Genomic DNA, 12,730 nt, shown 5'->3' with positions numbered 1-12,730 from the left:
AAAGTTGATAAATTACATAGCTGAAGCAGTTGAAGAAAATCTGATTACATCATCTTCAGCAGCTAAGTAGGTCAGTGTAAAAGTTAACCTTTTACAGGCAATATAGTTTATAACTGATAGTTGATGAGGAATAAGCAACAAGAAAACATTCAGAACCATTTTGTTCTCTGTAGTTTTAAGCATTCAATTGTGGATATGCCAGATCCAGCTGAGAGTGAAAATGACATCCCATTAGAAGTGAACGACATTAGAAACTATGAAGAGTTTGCAATCATTGATGATAGCTTTGATTTCTATAAAGAAATTGAAGATTTTCAGAAAGATATTGTGGAGGAAATTGCAGTAAAACATCAGAAATTGAAAGAATATGAAAGTGATGAGGATGATTCCCTTGAGCTTAAACGAATGACTAACCAAGATACTAAAAAATTTATTATTAGATTACGATTATTTCATGCAGAATTCATGAAACCAGTCCTATATCTGCACTAGATACTTGCACTGATTTTGTTCAGTTACAGTCAGTCAAAACACCCAGCAGGCTATACTCAATCAATTCCTAGAACTGCATTAATTGCATGTATTTAATATGTATATAAATTAAATTATTTTTATGGCAATATGTTCCTTTTATTAATTAAGGCCAGTTGTTTATATTTCTCTATAAGTCAGTAATTTTGTTAGTTAATAAATGAAAAACTTGTCTAAAATTGCCTTTTATTTTATGCACTTATATATCTTTTAAACTCTTTACATGCAGCTTCGTATAATTGGGACAAATTATGCCCTTTGTACCCTTGATGTGACCCAGTTAATCAGAATGCACTATTTATTATTACTAATATTAACCCTCCTACCGGCTGAGTAGGATGAAATAGACAGACCACCCCAGAATTTTTCATGGATCAAAACTTCATCGGCATACTACCTTTTATCAAGTCTTTACCCTCCTCTGCCGTTAATCCCTTAATAGCGATTTTAGAGCCATTAGCGGATTAACTCTGGTGGAGGACTTTTGTGACTTGTCTTTACATATGCTGTGTTACTTGGAATTTTCTCTACTGTACTAGAATATTTGATTGTTTTTTTTTCTGCACAATTTATTTATTGTGTCTCTTTCCAAAAATAAAAACGAGTTTCACATCTGCCAAAGTTAATAATGAATCATGAAATGACCACAGATCAACCTTTGCATTGATTATATTTTAGTAATAGTAAATTTCCTTCACTTTACTGACAATTTTTCACGAATTTTCAATGTTTGTTTAATTGAAAATATTTCGTCAAATATTTATATTTTTAATTAACATATTTGAGTTGTGAGTCAGCAGTTAGAATTGAAGGAAGTACAGGAAGATGGTTTAATGTTAAATCTGGTGTGAGACAAGGATGTACATTATCCCCTCTGTTATTCATTATCTATATGGATCACATTATGAAGGAATGTGGTATTAAACCTGATATCAAAATTGGAGATGTTAATGTCAGCTCTTTGCTTTATGCGGATGATGTTATACTTGTAAATAAATCCGCTACAAGTCTGCAAGATTCTCTGACTAAATTGAATAGCTGTTGTAATAGATATGGTATGAAGGTCAGCAATAAAAAGACAAAGACAATGAAAATAGGCAGAATCATTGAAAATGTCAACTGTGTTGTGAATGGAGAACCTGTGGAACAAGTAAAACATTTCAGCTACTTAGGCACAATTTTTACTGAAGATGGTAAATTAAATATAGAAATAGACAACAGAATCAGCAAAGCTGGTATCGTGGGAAGTCAGTTGAATAAATTCATATGGAATAAGAAAGAAATTAGTCGGAACACTAAATTAGCTGTATACAAAGACTGTGTTCAAACCAATTTTAACTTATGGATCTGAGAGCTGGGTCAGAAGTAAAACACTTGACCAAAGACTAGAGACCACAGATATGAGAGTCCTGAGAAAGATTAGAGGCGTGAACAGATGGCATCAATGGCAATATCATATTAAAAATGAGGATATTAGGAAAGAACTTGACATTGTCAGCATCCAGGAATGCGTTAGCAGAGCTAATCTCAGGTGGTATGGTCACTTAAATAGAATGGGAGAGGAAAGATTAGCAAAACAAGTGTTCTCTGCCAGGTTGGCAGGAAAACAACCCAGAGGAAGACCACGATATAGGTGGATTGATACGGTACAAAGTGCCTTAGACGATAGAAATATAAGATCTGATAATGTTGGAGTCTTGACAAGTAACAGACTGATTTGGAGGAAAATTGTAGATAGGAAGTTAGTAATGATGTAATTTTTTCATGTAGTACTGTCATATCCTGTACACCCCTTGAGGGTACATGGCAGGAATTTGATGATGATTAACATTTAGTGAAATAAATATGACATTTTGCAGAATACCTTTATATGGATCGTCACATTTCAATTTTAGGAACGATTTTTTTTTTATGAACAACAAATGATTATAAACTGCATTAGTTGGTTTCAGATTGTGTCTTTTTTAGTATCAAAAATTTATATCCAATGGTATTTTATCAGAGACTATTCATCTTCTTTTGCTTAAAATTGCAACAGATTTTTTTTTTTTTTGTAGGATGCACATTACTAGTCCAGTGCTTAACCACTGTAGGTATGTTGAAAATATAATAGGAAGGATATCCTGTATGGAATGATTCAAAATTTATGCTAATTTTTAAGATTTTTTACTGCAACTCCCCCCCCCCCTCCTCTTCTGGAACTCAGATACATAACTATTGTAAATTTCTACTGGTTTGAAAGCTTTCAGATAGTATTCAAAATCTCTTATTTCAGTTTACCATTTTGACAAAAAAAAAAAAAGTAATGTTGTATATTCGAAGCTTCTAAGTCTGTACTCTTTCTTTGCATCTGAAATCAGCTGTTCAGCGGTCTGCTGAAATTCTAAGATTTAGAAATACTATGCTATATTTTCATTATGTAAAACTATTTATACATACTACACAAAAGAAAATTCAGTTTTGTATTATTTTTGTTGCTTTAAAAAAAATATCCAAATATTACCACTTCTACTACTGCTGGTTGCTATTTCTGAAATACATCTTAGAAATACTCGACAATAATCCTGTTTAGCTGGAGAGCCCCCTAGTATATATATATATATAAAAATCTCCCACACAAGAAATTTGGAACTTATATCACATCAATGCTGTGTGTAGTAGTGTGTTGGCAAGGGGAAAATGTTCACGTTATTATTTATAGATTTTAATGATTTATTTATTTTTTTATTTATATTTTTCATTTTTTGGTGAAATAATTTACTTGAAAGATGAAATGAAAACAATACAGAATTGTGTATTGGGTATACTTTCTAATATTCCTTTCTGCCCAGTAATAAGCTGTAAGCCAAAGGAGATTACTGACCCCCCCCCCCACTGGGAACCAGATTAAAAGAATATGCCCAGCAGGCAGCACTCTAAAGTGCCTCGTGCAATAACTGAATATTTTACAGGCAGAAATTCCTTGTGTTGTTTTTCCATCTTTCTGATTGTTTAGGAGACATTCAAAACATATTATTATGATATTGCATTTGTAGGATGACAGTGTTTTTAATATTAATTTCCGTTATTACCCAATATCACATAACTTCCTGATTTCTAATAATCAGGAAATAATATGTTTACTTTCTGATTTATAACTTGCTAATTTTGATAATTTATAATTATCCAAACCTAGTTTCGGTGCCGAAAAAATAAACGTTATGTGGAAAAATTATTATGGAAAAATAAGGAATTAAATAAATACCCATGTTTCATAACAGTTTTCGGGTATGTGGTAGTGTTGCAGCGGGTGGGGGGGGGGGGGTGTAAAACTATCAAAGTCGAAATAAAGTTTATTTCTATTGCGAAAATATGAAATTTCACGTTTGATGCATGCACATATACATTTTTTTTTTTGTATCAGAAAATATATAAACTAGCAGAAAATATATACGTATCAATTTAAATAATAACCGTTTATTTCATTTTGTAAAGACCAATTATACAGGGAAACCAACAAGTTGAAAGTGCAAAGAACAGTAGATTACGATATTTTGAAAAAACGTAGTGATATGATTAAAGAATTGCATATTATTCTCTATAAAGCAAAGTTGTTGAAGAATAATTCACAGATTTCCTTCAGGAAATCTGTGAATTATTCTTCGAAATCTAGAACGTCGGCAGCTGGTTCCTTTTTTTTTTTTAATAGTATTTCAAATAATTATCGCAAATTAATTTCTTCAAAAACAAAGAATGTTCCGTCGAGTAAGTGATTAGACAAAATTAGCACAAAAACATTAAACATTGGTTCTCCAAGGCAATGCATTATTTAAGTGAAGAAAGTATGCAAGGATTTATATTTTGTCCTGGTTCTCTATAACAAGGAACTGCATTCCTTGTTATAGAGAACTGAGACTCAGCTTCGCGAGATAATCTGGTTAAGTGTTCTCTACACCGTGAAGGATTATCCACGTTCTTTCAACGGGTGTATTGAATCGTATCCAGATTTAGCTGGACGTATATATATGTCCTAGCCGGTTGGAGGATTAATATCATACCTCCATGGAGTCAAAAGACTTTTCAGGAGGTTCACATTCTTATGCAAAGAGATAATGGAACTGTGCCTTAAACCCATTCACAGTTTCTGTACTCACCACACTTTCAGGCAGTGCATTCAGTTTGCCAACTCTCCATGCAAAGAACCTGCTCTTTACTCCCTCCCTCACATCTGCTTTATGTAGCTTCCAGGGATGGCTTCTTGTTCTACCCTCCTTGCCTTACTCTACTCTTTGAAAAATCTCTTCCACTTTAATTTCGAACAACCCCTCACCATCTTATACATCTCAGTCATACCCCCCACCCTTCCTCCTATTCACCAGACTATAAGTTGCATACCCTCATTCTTTCCTCATATCTCACACTCCATCGAACTGACAATGACTCAGTGAACATTTTCTGGATCCTCTCCAAGATATCCTCATCCCCATAAAAACTAGGCAATCAAATCTGCATAGTGTAGGCCATATACAGTCTGATCAAGACCTTACTTATACAAGGGGACCATGACTTTTCTTCATGTCAAAGTCTTCCTCATCATTGTTATAATCCTTTGTGATGTTCTTACAATTTTAGCAAATGCCACAGAACTTTAAGATGACAGTGTGATATGGTGCCCTGTGCTACCAATGAATAAGCTTGTTCTTGGGGAGGCACCTGAAAATCAACTACAGTGACTGTTCACCAGATAAGGCATGGTTGTATAAGCGTCTTCTCCATATCAGGAACGGTCTGTTTCTGGGATTGATGGTAGCCTGCACTGGCCCCTGGCTAGGAAGTAGCAACTTCTGAGTAATACCTTGCCTTTCTGGTCCAAATGCAAGAGTGGTGTCCTCTTGGACACCATTGATCAAGAAATGAGCATACAATATCAAAGTAGACATACCAGCACAAACGTTGCCCATGTCAACAAGGTTAGCATCCATAGCTTAGGCATAGGGCTGTGGTTGAAAAGTCCACCATAGTCTCCAAATCATTTCACTCCCTTAAAAAGTAATGAACACAAACAAACAAGAACATTGGGAATTGCCTGACTATCCTCCAGTTGAACATCGAGGGATTTACTAGATCAGAACGAGAGATACCAAATAATATCCTTTCCAGGAACAAAGTATATGTTGTTCTACAAGAAACTCACCACACCTCACAAGGAAATATTACCATTTCTGCCTGTTCTTCTCACTGATAAACCTGATGGAAGACATGGCCTGACAATCTATGCAAAAGCAAATTTGGTGGAAAGAATCTCTGAACCATTAATAAAGTGACTTTTTCTTTGGTATCTGGCTGCACAGTTTCTCAATCAACAATGTATATAATTCTCTTCAACTTGACTGGCCAAGCCCTGCACTTCCTAAATCAGCCCTTTCTGGCATCATCCTTGGGGATTTCAACTCACCACAGTACATTATGGGGATATAATAATGATGACAACCCAGACCTACATCTAACAGACTGAATGTTAACAAATAGCCTCCACCTCCTCTATAACAGTAAGCAATCCAGAGCTTTCAGATCTGGAAGATGAAGATAAGAGACAACCTCTGACCTCCGTTTTTACCACCACTTATATTGAAGGAACTTCTCTAACCACAACCTATCAAGTACTGTCTCCTTTTTCCTAATTCCTGCCTAATTCCTTTAGGACTTATAATCCCCAGAATAAACAGCTTCTCAATACTCTGATAGAATCTCAGGAAAGCACATTGACTAAAATTTACTGAATTCATTGAAAGCAACATTGACATAATTCCACCTACAGTTGATAACTATGAAAAATTCACTGAACTCATATCATTTCATCATGTCAAGGAACACATGATGAAATGCTATGAGTTTTTTGGATTCAGAAAAATTTACACACCATGCCGGTCAGTTGAAAGTAGTATTATTCTTCTGGTATGAATAACAGAGCCATCCAGACACTGCTTCTTCCCTCTTAAGATACTTGGATGACAGTAGAAGAGCTTGCAGGCATGAAGATGAACAACCTTAACTTTACCAGATCAAGTTTACAAGTCTTGGTCATTGCTCTATTGACTAGGAGGCACCAGTACTCCAAACAGAACTAAAGGAATAGTAAACCCTTACAGTATTGCAAAAATCTTAGCATGAAAAACTAAAACCAAAATTCCCACAGATACCAAAAACAATGATCCATAATTTTTACAAAAACATTTTTTTATCATGTCTTACATCTACAGCAAATGCCAATCCAGTAATTCTAGATGAAATTGATGCAGCACTCAAACTAACTAAAACAAGTAAAGCTCCTGGCATTGATCACATCCTTTCAGGCTTTCTTACTCACCTTGGCCTAAGAGCAAAATCCTGGTTATTTAATTAATTTTCTTTAATAATAAATGAAGAACAGCTCTCAAAATTTTGGCATGCCAAAATCCAGTGAGTCAACTAACGACCCTAATAACTACTGCCTTATAGGATTGCTCTGCACACTTCTTACAAACTTTTTGAAAGGCTTATCTTCTCTAGGTTTTTTTTTTTCAAAAATAGAAGCCATCTTACCCAGAGAATAGGCTGGATTTAGACCTGGCAGCATCTGCTTCGACCAGGTCTTAGCACTCACAACTTATATAGAATCTGGATACCAGGAGAGTTTAAAAACAGGTACTGCTTTCATAGACCTGACGTTAGCTTATGACATTGTATGGAAAAGGTTTACTGTATAAAATAGTCAAAATAAACAACTCCCAGAAAACTAAAATTACTAGAACAAATGCTCTCCAATAGGAAAAATAAAGGTTCATTTGAATTCACAAAAAAGCAGAGCATTTATCTTGCAGAATGGATTGCTATAAGATTATATGTCCTTGCTTTAGCTTGATTCAACCTGTACACAAGTGACATCCCTCCAACTGCTAGTCGAAAGTTTGTATGTGCTGATGACATAGCAATCACCACCCAAGAAAGTACCTTCCAAGGCCTTGATGAAACATTGAGCAAAGATCTGAGCTCACTGCAAAATTACTTTGAAAGCTATGGACTATCTCCTAATCTCTGCAAAGCTGTTGCTTAGCTTTCCATCTAAATAACCATGAGGCTTATAGACAACTAAAAAACTTTTGCAATAGGACTGTAATCCATGGAAGTGACATTTGCTACCTTGGTTTCACACTTGACTGTAATCTGATTTATTGAAAACATTTGAGAAAAACTAAGTTAAAGATACCTGCCAGGAACAACAACATAAAGGCACAACTTGTGGTTGTAATGCCTTGACTCTTAGAACACAGCTTAACATAAAATGAGAATCATCTCTGATACCTTAAGATCCATTCCTCCCACGGTTATCTGTTCATTCCTGCATCATTCCTTCATACTTCAGAAATAACATGTACCTTCCTATACATCAAAATATCTCTCCACCTCCAACTCACTACTTTACCTCCAATCTCTCATCTGGTTTGTAGAAACTGTGGAAATACCAGGTGATGGTTCCCAGAACTGGTGAAGAAGACTCTGGAATGAGCTGCAAACAAGTACCTGATTACAGATCTAACTATCAAACCTCCAGGAGGTTTCTGTTCTGGAGTCAGAACAATTCTGGAGTTCTAGAGCCAGCTAAAATGATTTAGGACCAGAAAAGGCTGCTCTGCTCACTTAATTACATCTGTGGGGAATTTCACAGTTGTACTGTACGGACTATGCATCATATCACTGATGGCTGCCCCACATACACACCTTCCCTGGAGGCCTGAGAAACTTGCATTTACTCCCAGATAGTGCCATTGATTGGTCAACTAACTGTCAGTCTGTATATATTTTTGCTCATTAATGTCTTGTATTTCTCCCATGTGCTAAAGAAATAAATTTAGCAATATGACCCCTTCATGTCTCTGTCCATCATCACTCCCAGATTTTGCATCTCTTCTACCTCCTTCAAAATTTCTCCATTAATTGTATGCTTTGCATTCCATTTTTGCCTACTAAATCTTGAGACCTTACACTATACAGTGTTAAACAAATAGCTCCATTCATTTGCACATATTCTAAAGACTATATTTATGAAGAAATAAAAAAAGAAATTCATAAAGAAATATTTGTGAACTAGTTTACATATACTGTAATAGCTGTTGTAATATAAATATCAATTTCTATTGTTTATTTAACAATAGTTATATTGTCATTTTTATATATATATGAGCATTCATAAAAATATACAAAAGATTTACTCATGTATGCAAATTAATGAATTCATGTTTCACTATATTATGTTGCTGTTTTTCTTGTATAATGCAGTTACAGAATTCACATAATTAAAATTTGATGACATCTCATCCATATTTTATTAATTTGTTATGGTATTATCATCATATTTATTTCAGTTTGTTGTGATTTTTCAGACATCCTCTTTAGAGTTTTTATGCAAGCATAATTTCGACTTCAATAAGGTAAGCTCATCTAATTTTTATGTTGTTATGATTTCATTTTATCATAGCTGGATTGTATGTAAATGCTTCTGTTTTTCCTCATTTGTTGTAAATATGATGCATGTTGAACATTTTAGAGTGACAAAAAAAGAAAAGCACAAAAAATTAAATTAGCAACAACTTAACTCTTTCTTTTAAGGTTACACGGTGATCAGCATTCATATTTATGAATTTAGGGACACAAAACAAACGTGTTGAAATGATTATTTTACTTATTATTAATAAAATAACAATTGACGTTTTGACCCCTGTATTGAGATCATCATCAGAAAGATACCTGTGTATATGAAAACAAGCTACATGCTCTTGCACTCTACAAAAATAAATTAAATTTACACTGTTAATTGATCTTTTACTTATCCTGATCTCTAATGGTAAAAAACAAAAAAACTACAATAAACCCTGCTAAAGTCCTCCCATACTAAGATTTTCTTCTGGACTTGTACAGTTTAAGTTGCTATTGAATGTTACAAAAAAAAAAAAAAAAAAAAACACTTCACCAAATCTTCTTGTATTGAGATTTTTCTTTGGCTTGTTCTGGTTGTTATAATGGTTGCAAATGGGTTCCCTACATTCTTGGAATGGTTAGACTGTCATTTTTGTTCAGGTTAGGATTGTGTTTGAGCATTTCACATGCTTCTTTAAATTTCCTCTTGAACCAAGTTTTGGTGCTGTGTAGGGACTTGGTACCTTTCCAATCAATTCTGTGGTATGTCTGTAGTGTGTGGTCTGAAAGGCCACAGAATCAGTTTCCCATATGCTGGGGAGTTTCTCACAACTGTATATATTTAGATTAGCTTCTAAAACTTAATGCTTCCGGTAACTAATTTCTTTTTACAGAGACATCGTCAGGTATGCTGTAACATAAATTATAATGAATACAGGTAACACAAACTGCATCTGAACAGACCTGCAGTCTTGAAGTCTAGTTAGAAGTGTCTTCTTGATATACATAAGTTGCCTTGATTGTTGCATATGATTGCTAAGGAATCATTTTCTCATATGCTGGGGAGTTTCTCACAACTGTATATATTTAGATTAGCTTCTAATTAAGGCCAGCTGCAGCTTCTAAAAAAGCCTCTCAGATTTAAATTTGCTATAATGAAGCACAACAATTTTCTTCTGTTTGATTCTGTGGTCAGTGTCCAAGGTAAAGGCATGGAGTGCTAGATCTTGACTGTCCATAATTTCAAGTAGGATTTAAAACCAGTTAGAAACCTCACTTGAAATTGGTTACCCTTATCTGATCTAAAGACCAACTCAATTTTCTCTCTTCTTTCATGGTGTATATTATTATTATTAAGAGAGACTTCCAAGGAGGTCAGAGACTCATTGAGGGAGAATACATACTACTTGTACCAGCTGTTATACCGCTTCTTGAATTCTTTCACACTATTTACACACATAAAACATGCAGCAATGGCAATCCATTCCAATCATGCACCATTCTATGATAAAAATAAAAAAAATCTAGCCACCTCTCCTTCTTAATGCCATTCATTTGCAACTTTCAAGGATGCCCTTTCTCCACCCTCCATAAAATGAGAAACTTTTTATACTGATATCCTATAATGGCCCTTTCAGAAGTTTGTAAGTCTCAATCATATCACCTTCTCCCCTCTTTTCTGTTTACTCATCATCATCAACTTCCTGCCATGCACCTTCAAGGGGTGTACAGGATATGATAGTACTACATGAAAAATTTACATCATTACTAACTTCCTATTTACAATTTTCCTCCAAATCAGTTTGTTACTTGTCAACACTCCAACATTATCAGAATCTTATATTTCTGTTGTCTAAGGCACTTTGTACAGTATCAATCCACGTATATCTTGGTCTTCCTCTTAGTCGTTTTCCTGCCAACCTGGTAGAGAACACTTGTTTTGCTAATCTTTCCTCGCCCATTCTGTTTAAGTGACTATACCACCTGAGATTAGCTCTGCTAACGCATTCCTGGATGTTGACAATATCAATATCTTTCCTATTGTCCTCGTTTTTAATATCATATTGCCATTGATGCCATCTGTTCACGTCCTCTAATCTTTCTCAGAACTCATATCTGTGGTCGCGAGTCTTTGGTCAAGTTTTTTACTTTGGACCCAGCTCTCAGATCCATAAGTTAAAACTGGTTTGAACGCTGTCCTTTCTTTCTTTTAGTGTTACATGGTGATCAGGATTAATTTTTGAAATTATGGATTCTGCAACCATGTTAAAATAACTCTTTTTAGTATCCCGACATTTCGATCTTCATATCAAGATCATCGTCTGGAGCATACATAAATATACAAGATAAGCTGCGTTACATTTCAAACCATAAGCTAGAGAAACAATGATTTGATCACATGCTACTCACTGGCATGACCTGTAATGGGGAAAAAAAATATAAATATATATAATAAATTTAGTTTAATCCTTTATCCAAGTGTGAGCAAACAAAGTTTGCACCTGAAAGTATCTTCTGGGGTAAGGTGGTACAGCACCAGGACACTCCTTGCAAAGGTGGAGCAAGCTACCAACACTCCTATCTCAGTATCTCCCATAATGCAAAACACATCTCCTTGCAGATATGTCTAATGTTATGCATTAAGGGAAGGGCCACAACCCAGACTAGTTTCGACCTTTATTGAGGTCTCTTCAGTGGGAGCCAGGCCCTAGTGGAGATACCAGGCAGAAGCATTAGCAGGTCATCTCTATCTATAGGAGTTGCCAAATGGTGTGCCACCCTTTTTTAATAAATTACTCTGGATTTAGAGAAAGATGTTGAAAGTTTATTTTTCACTTGGTTAGAGTATAATAAATTTAGTTTAATCCTTTATCCAAGTGTGAACAAACAAATCTTATCACCTTACCCCAGTCCTGAAGATACTTTCAGGTGCAAACTTTGTTTGCTCACACTTGGATAAAGGATTAAACTAAATGTATTATACTCCTCTAACCAAGTGAAAAATAAACTTTCAACATCTTTCTCTAAATATATATAATTACATCAAGCGAGATTTAATTTATGATTACATGAATAAACATTCTTGCTTACAGATAGTTTTCCTTCCAGTAACAGTGATGTCCTATTTCTATTATTACAATTGTTATTTTTGATTTTAAAAAAAATATATATATTTATAAATTACAACATGAATAAACATTCTTTCTTATAGATTTTTTCTTTAACAGTGATGTCCTATTTTTTAGTATTATAGTTGTTATTTTAGATTTAGGATCCTGGATTTTCTACAGTCCTATTTATAGTTGTTCTTAGAGAGGAAGGATTCGTGGGACGAATATATGCATTCCATATGTATGGGATTTTTAGACCATCATTATTGTTTAGATTGGGGTGGTTGATAATGATCTCACAAGCTTCTTTAAATTTGCGTTCATACCATGTTTTGGTGTGATGTAGACAACTAGTGCTTTTGCAGTCAATTCTATGTAAGGTGTTCAGGGCATGATCAGAAAGGAGAGCTTCACCATAATTATTATATTTGATGTGTCGTTTATGTTCTTTTTGTCTGATCGGAATTGTGCGTCCTGTTTCTCCTATGTATGGTATGTTGCAGGTGAAGTAAATATGGTATACTCCAGGGTGGGCCAGTGGAGGGAGTGAGTCTTTGGATGAGTTGAGTAAGCTTTTTAATTTTGCAGGAGGTTTAAAGGTGGCTTTGAGGTTGTATTTTTGTAGTACTCTGTTTATTTTATCTGATGTCCCTTTA

The 12,730-nt window shown here is 34.7% G+C and overlaps 1 protein-coding gene across 1 annotated transcript in view; it reads left to right on the top strand.

Annotated features, from left to right (window-relative positions):
- The window catches only part of LOC150108861 (pre-piRNA 3'-exonuclease trimmer-like), a 509,147-nt gene that overhangs the window by 103,680 nt on the left and 392,737 nt on the right, over positions 1-12,730 (top strand). Inside the window, exon 7 of the mRNA XM_090403827.1 lies at positions 8,931-8,978. Coding sequence (XP_090259953.1) covers positions 8,931-8,978 — 48 coding nt within the window. The remainder of the gene's footprint in view (positions 1-8,930; positions 8,979-12,730) is intronic.

The sequence above is a fragment of the Typopeltis vanoorti genome, chromosome 2, assembly GCF_054136105.1.
Source record: "Typopeltis vanoorti isolate ZY-2024b chromosome 2, IOZ_Tvanoo_1.0, whole genome shotgun sequence".
Classification (NCBI taxonomy): Eukaryota; Metazoa; Arthropoda; class Arachnida; order Uropygi; family Thelyphonidae; genus Typopeltis; species Typopeltis vanoorti.
This window is presented reverse-complemented; position numbering and strand designations above follow the sequence as displayed.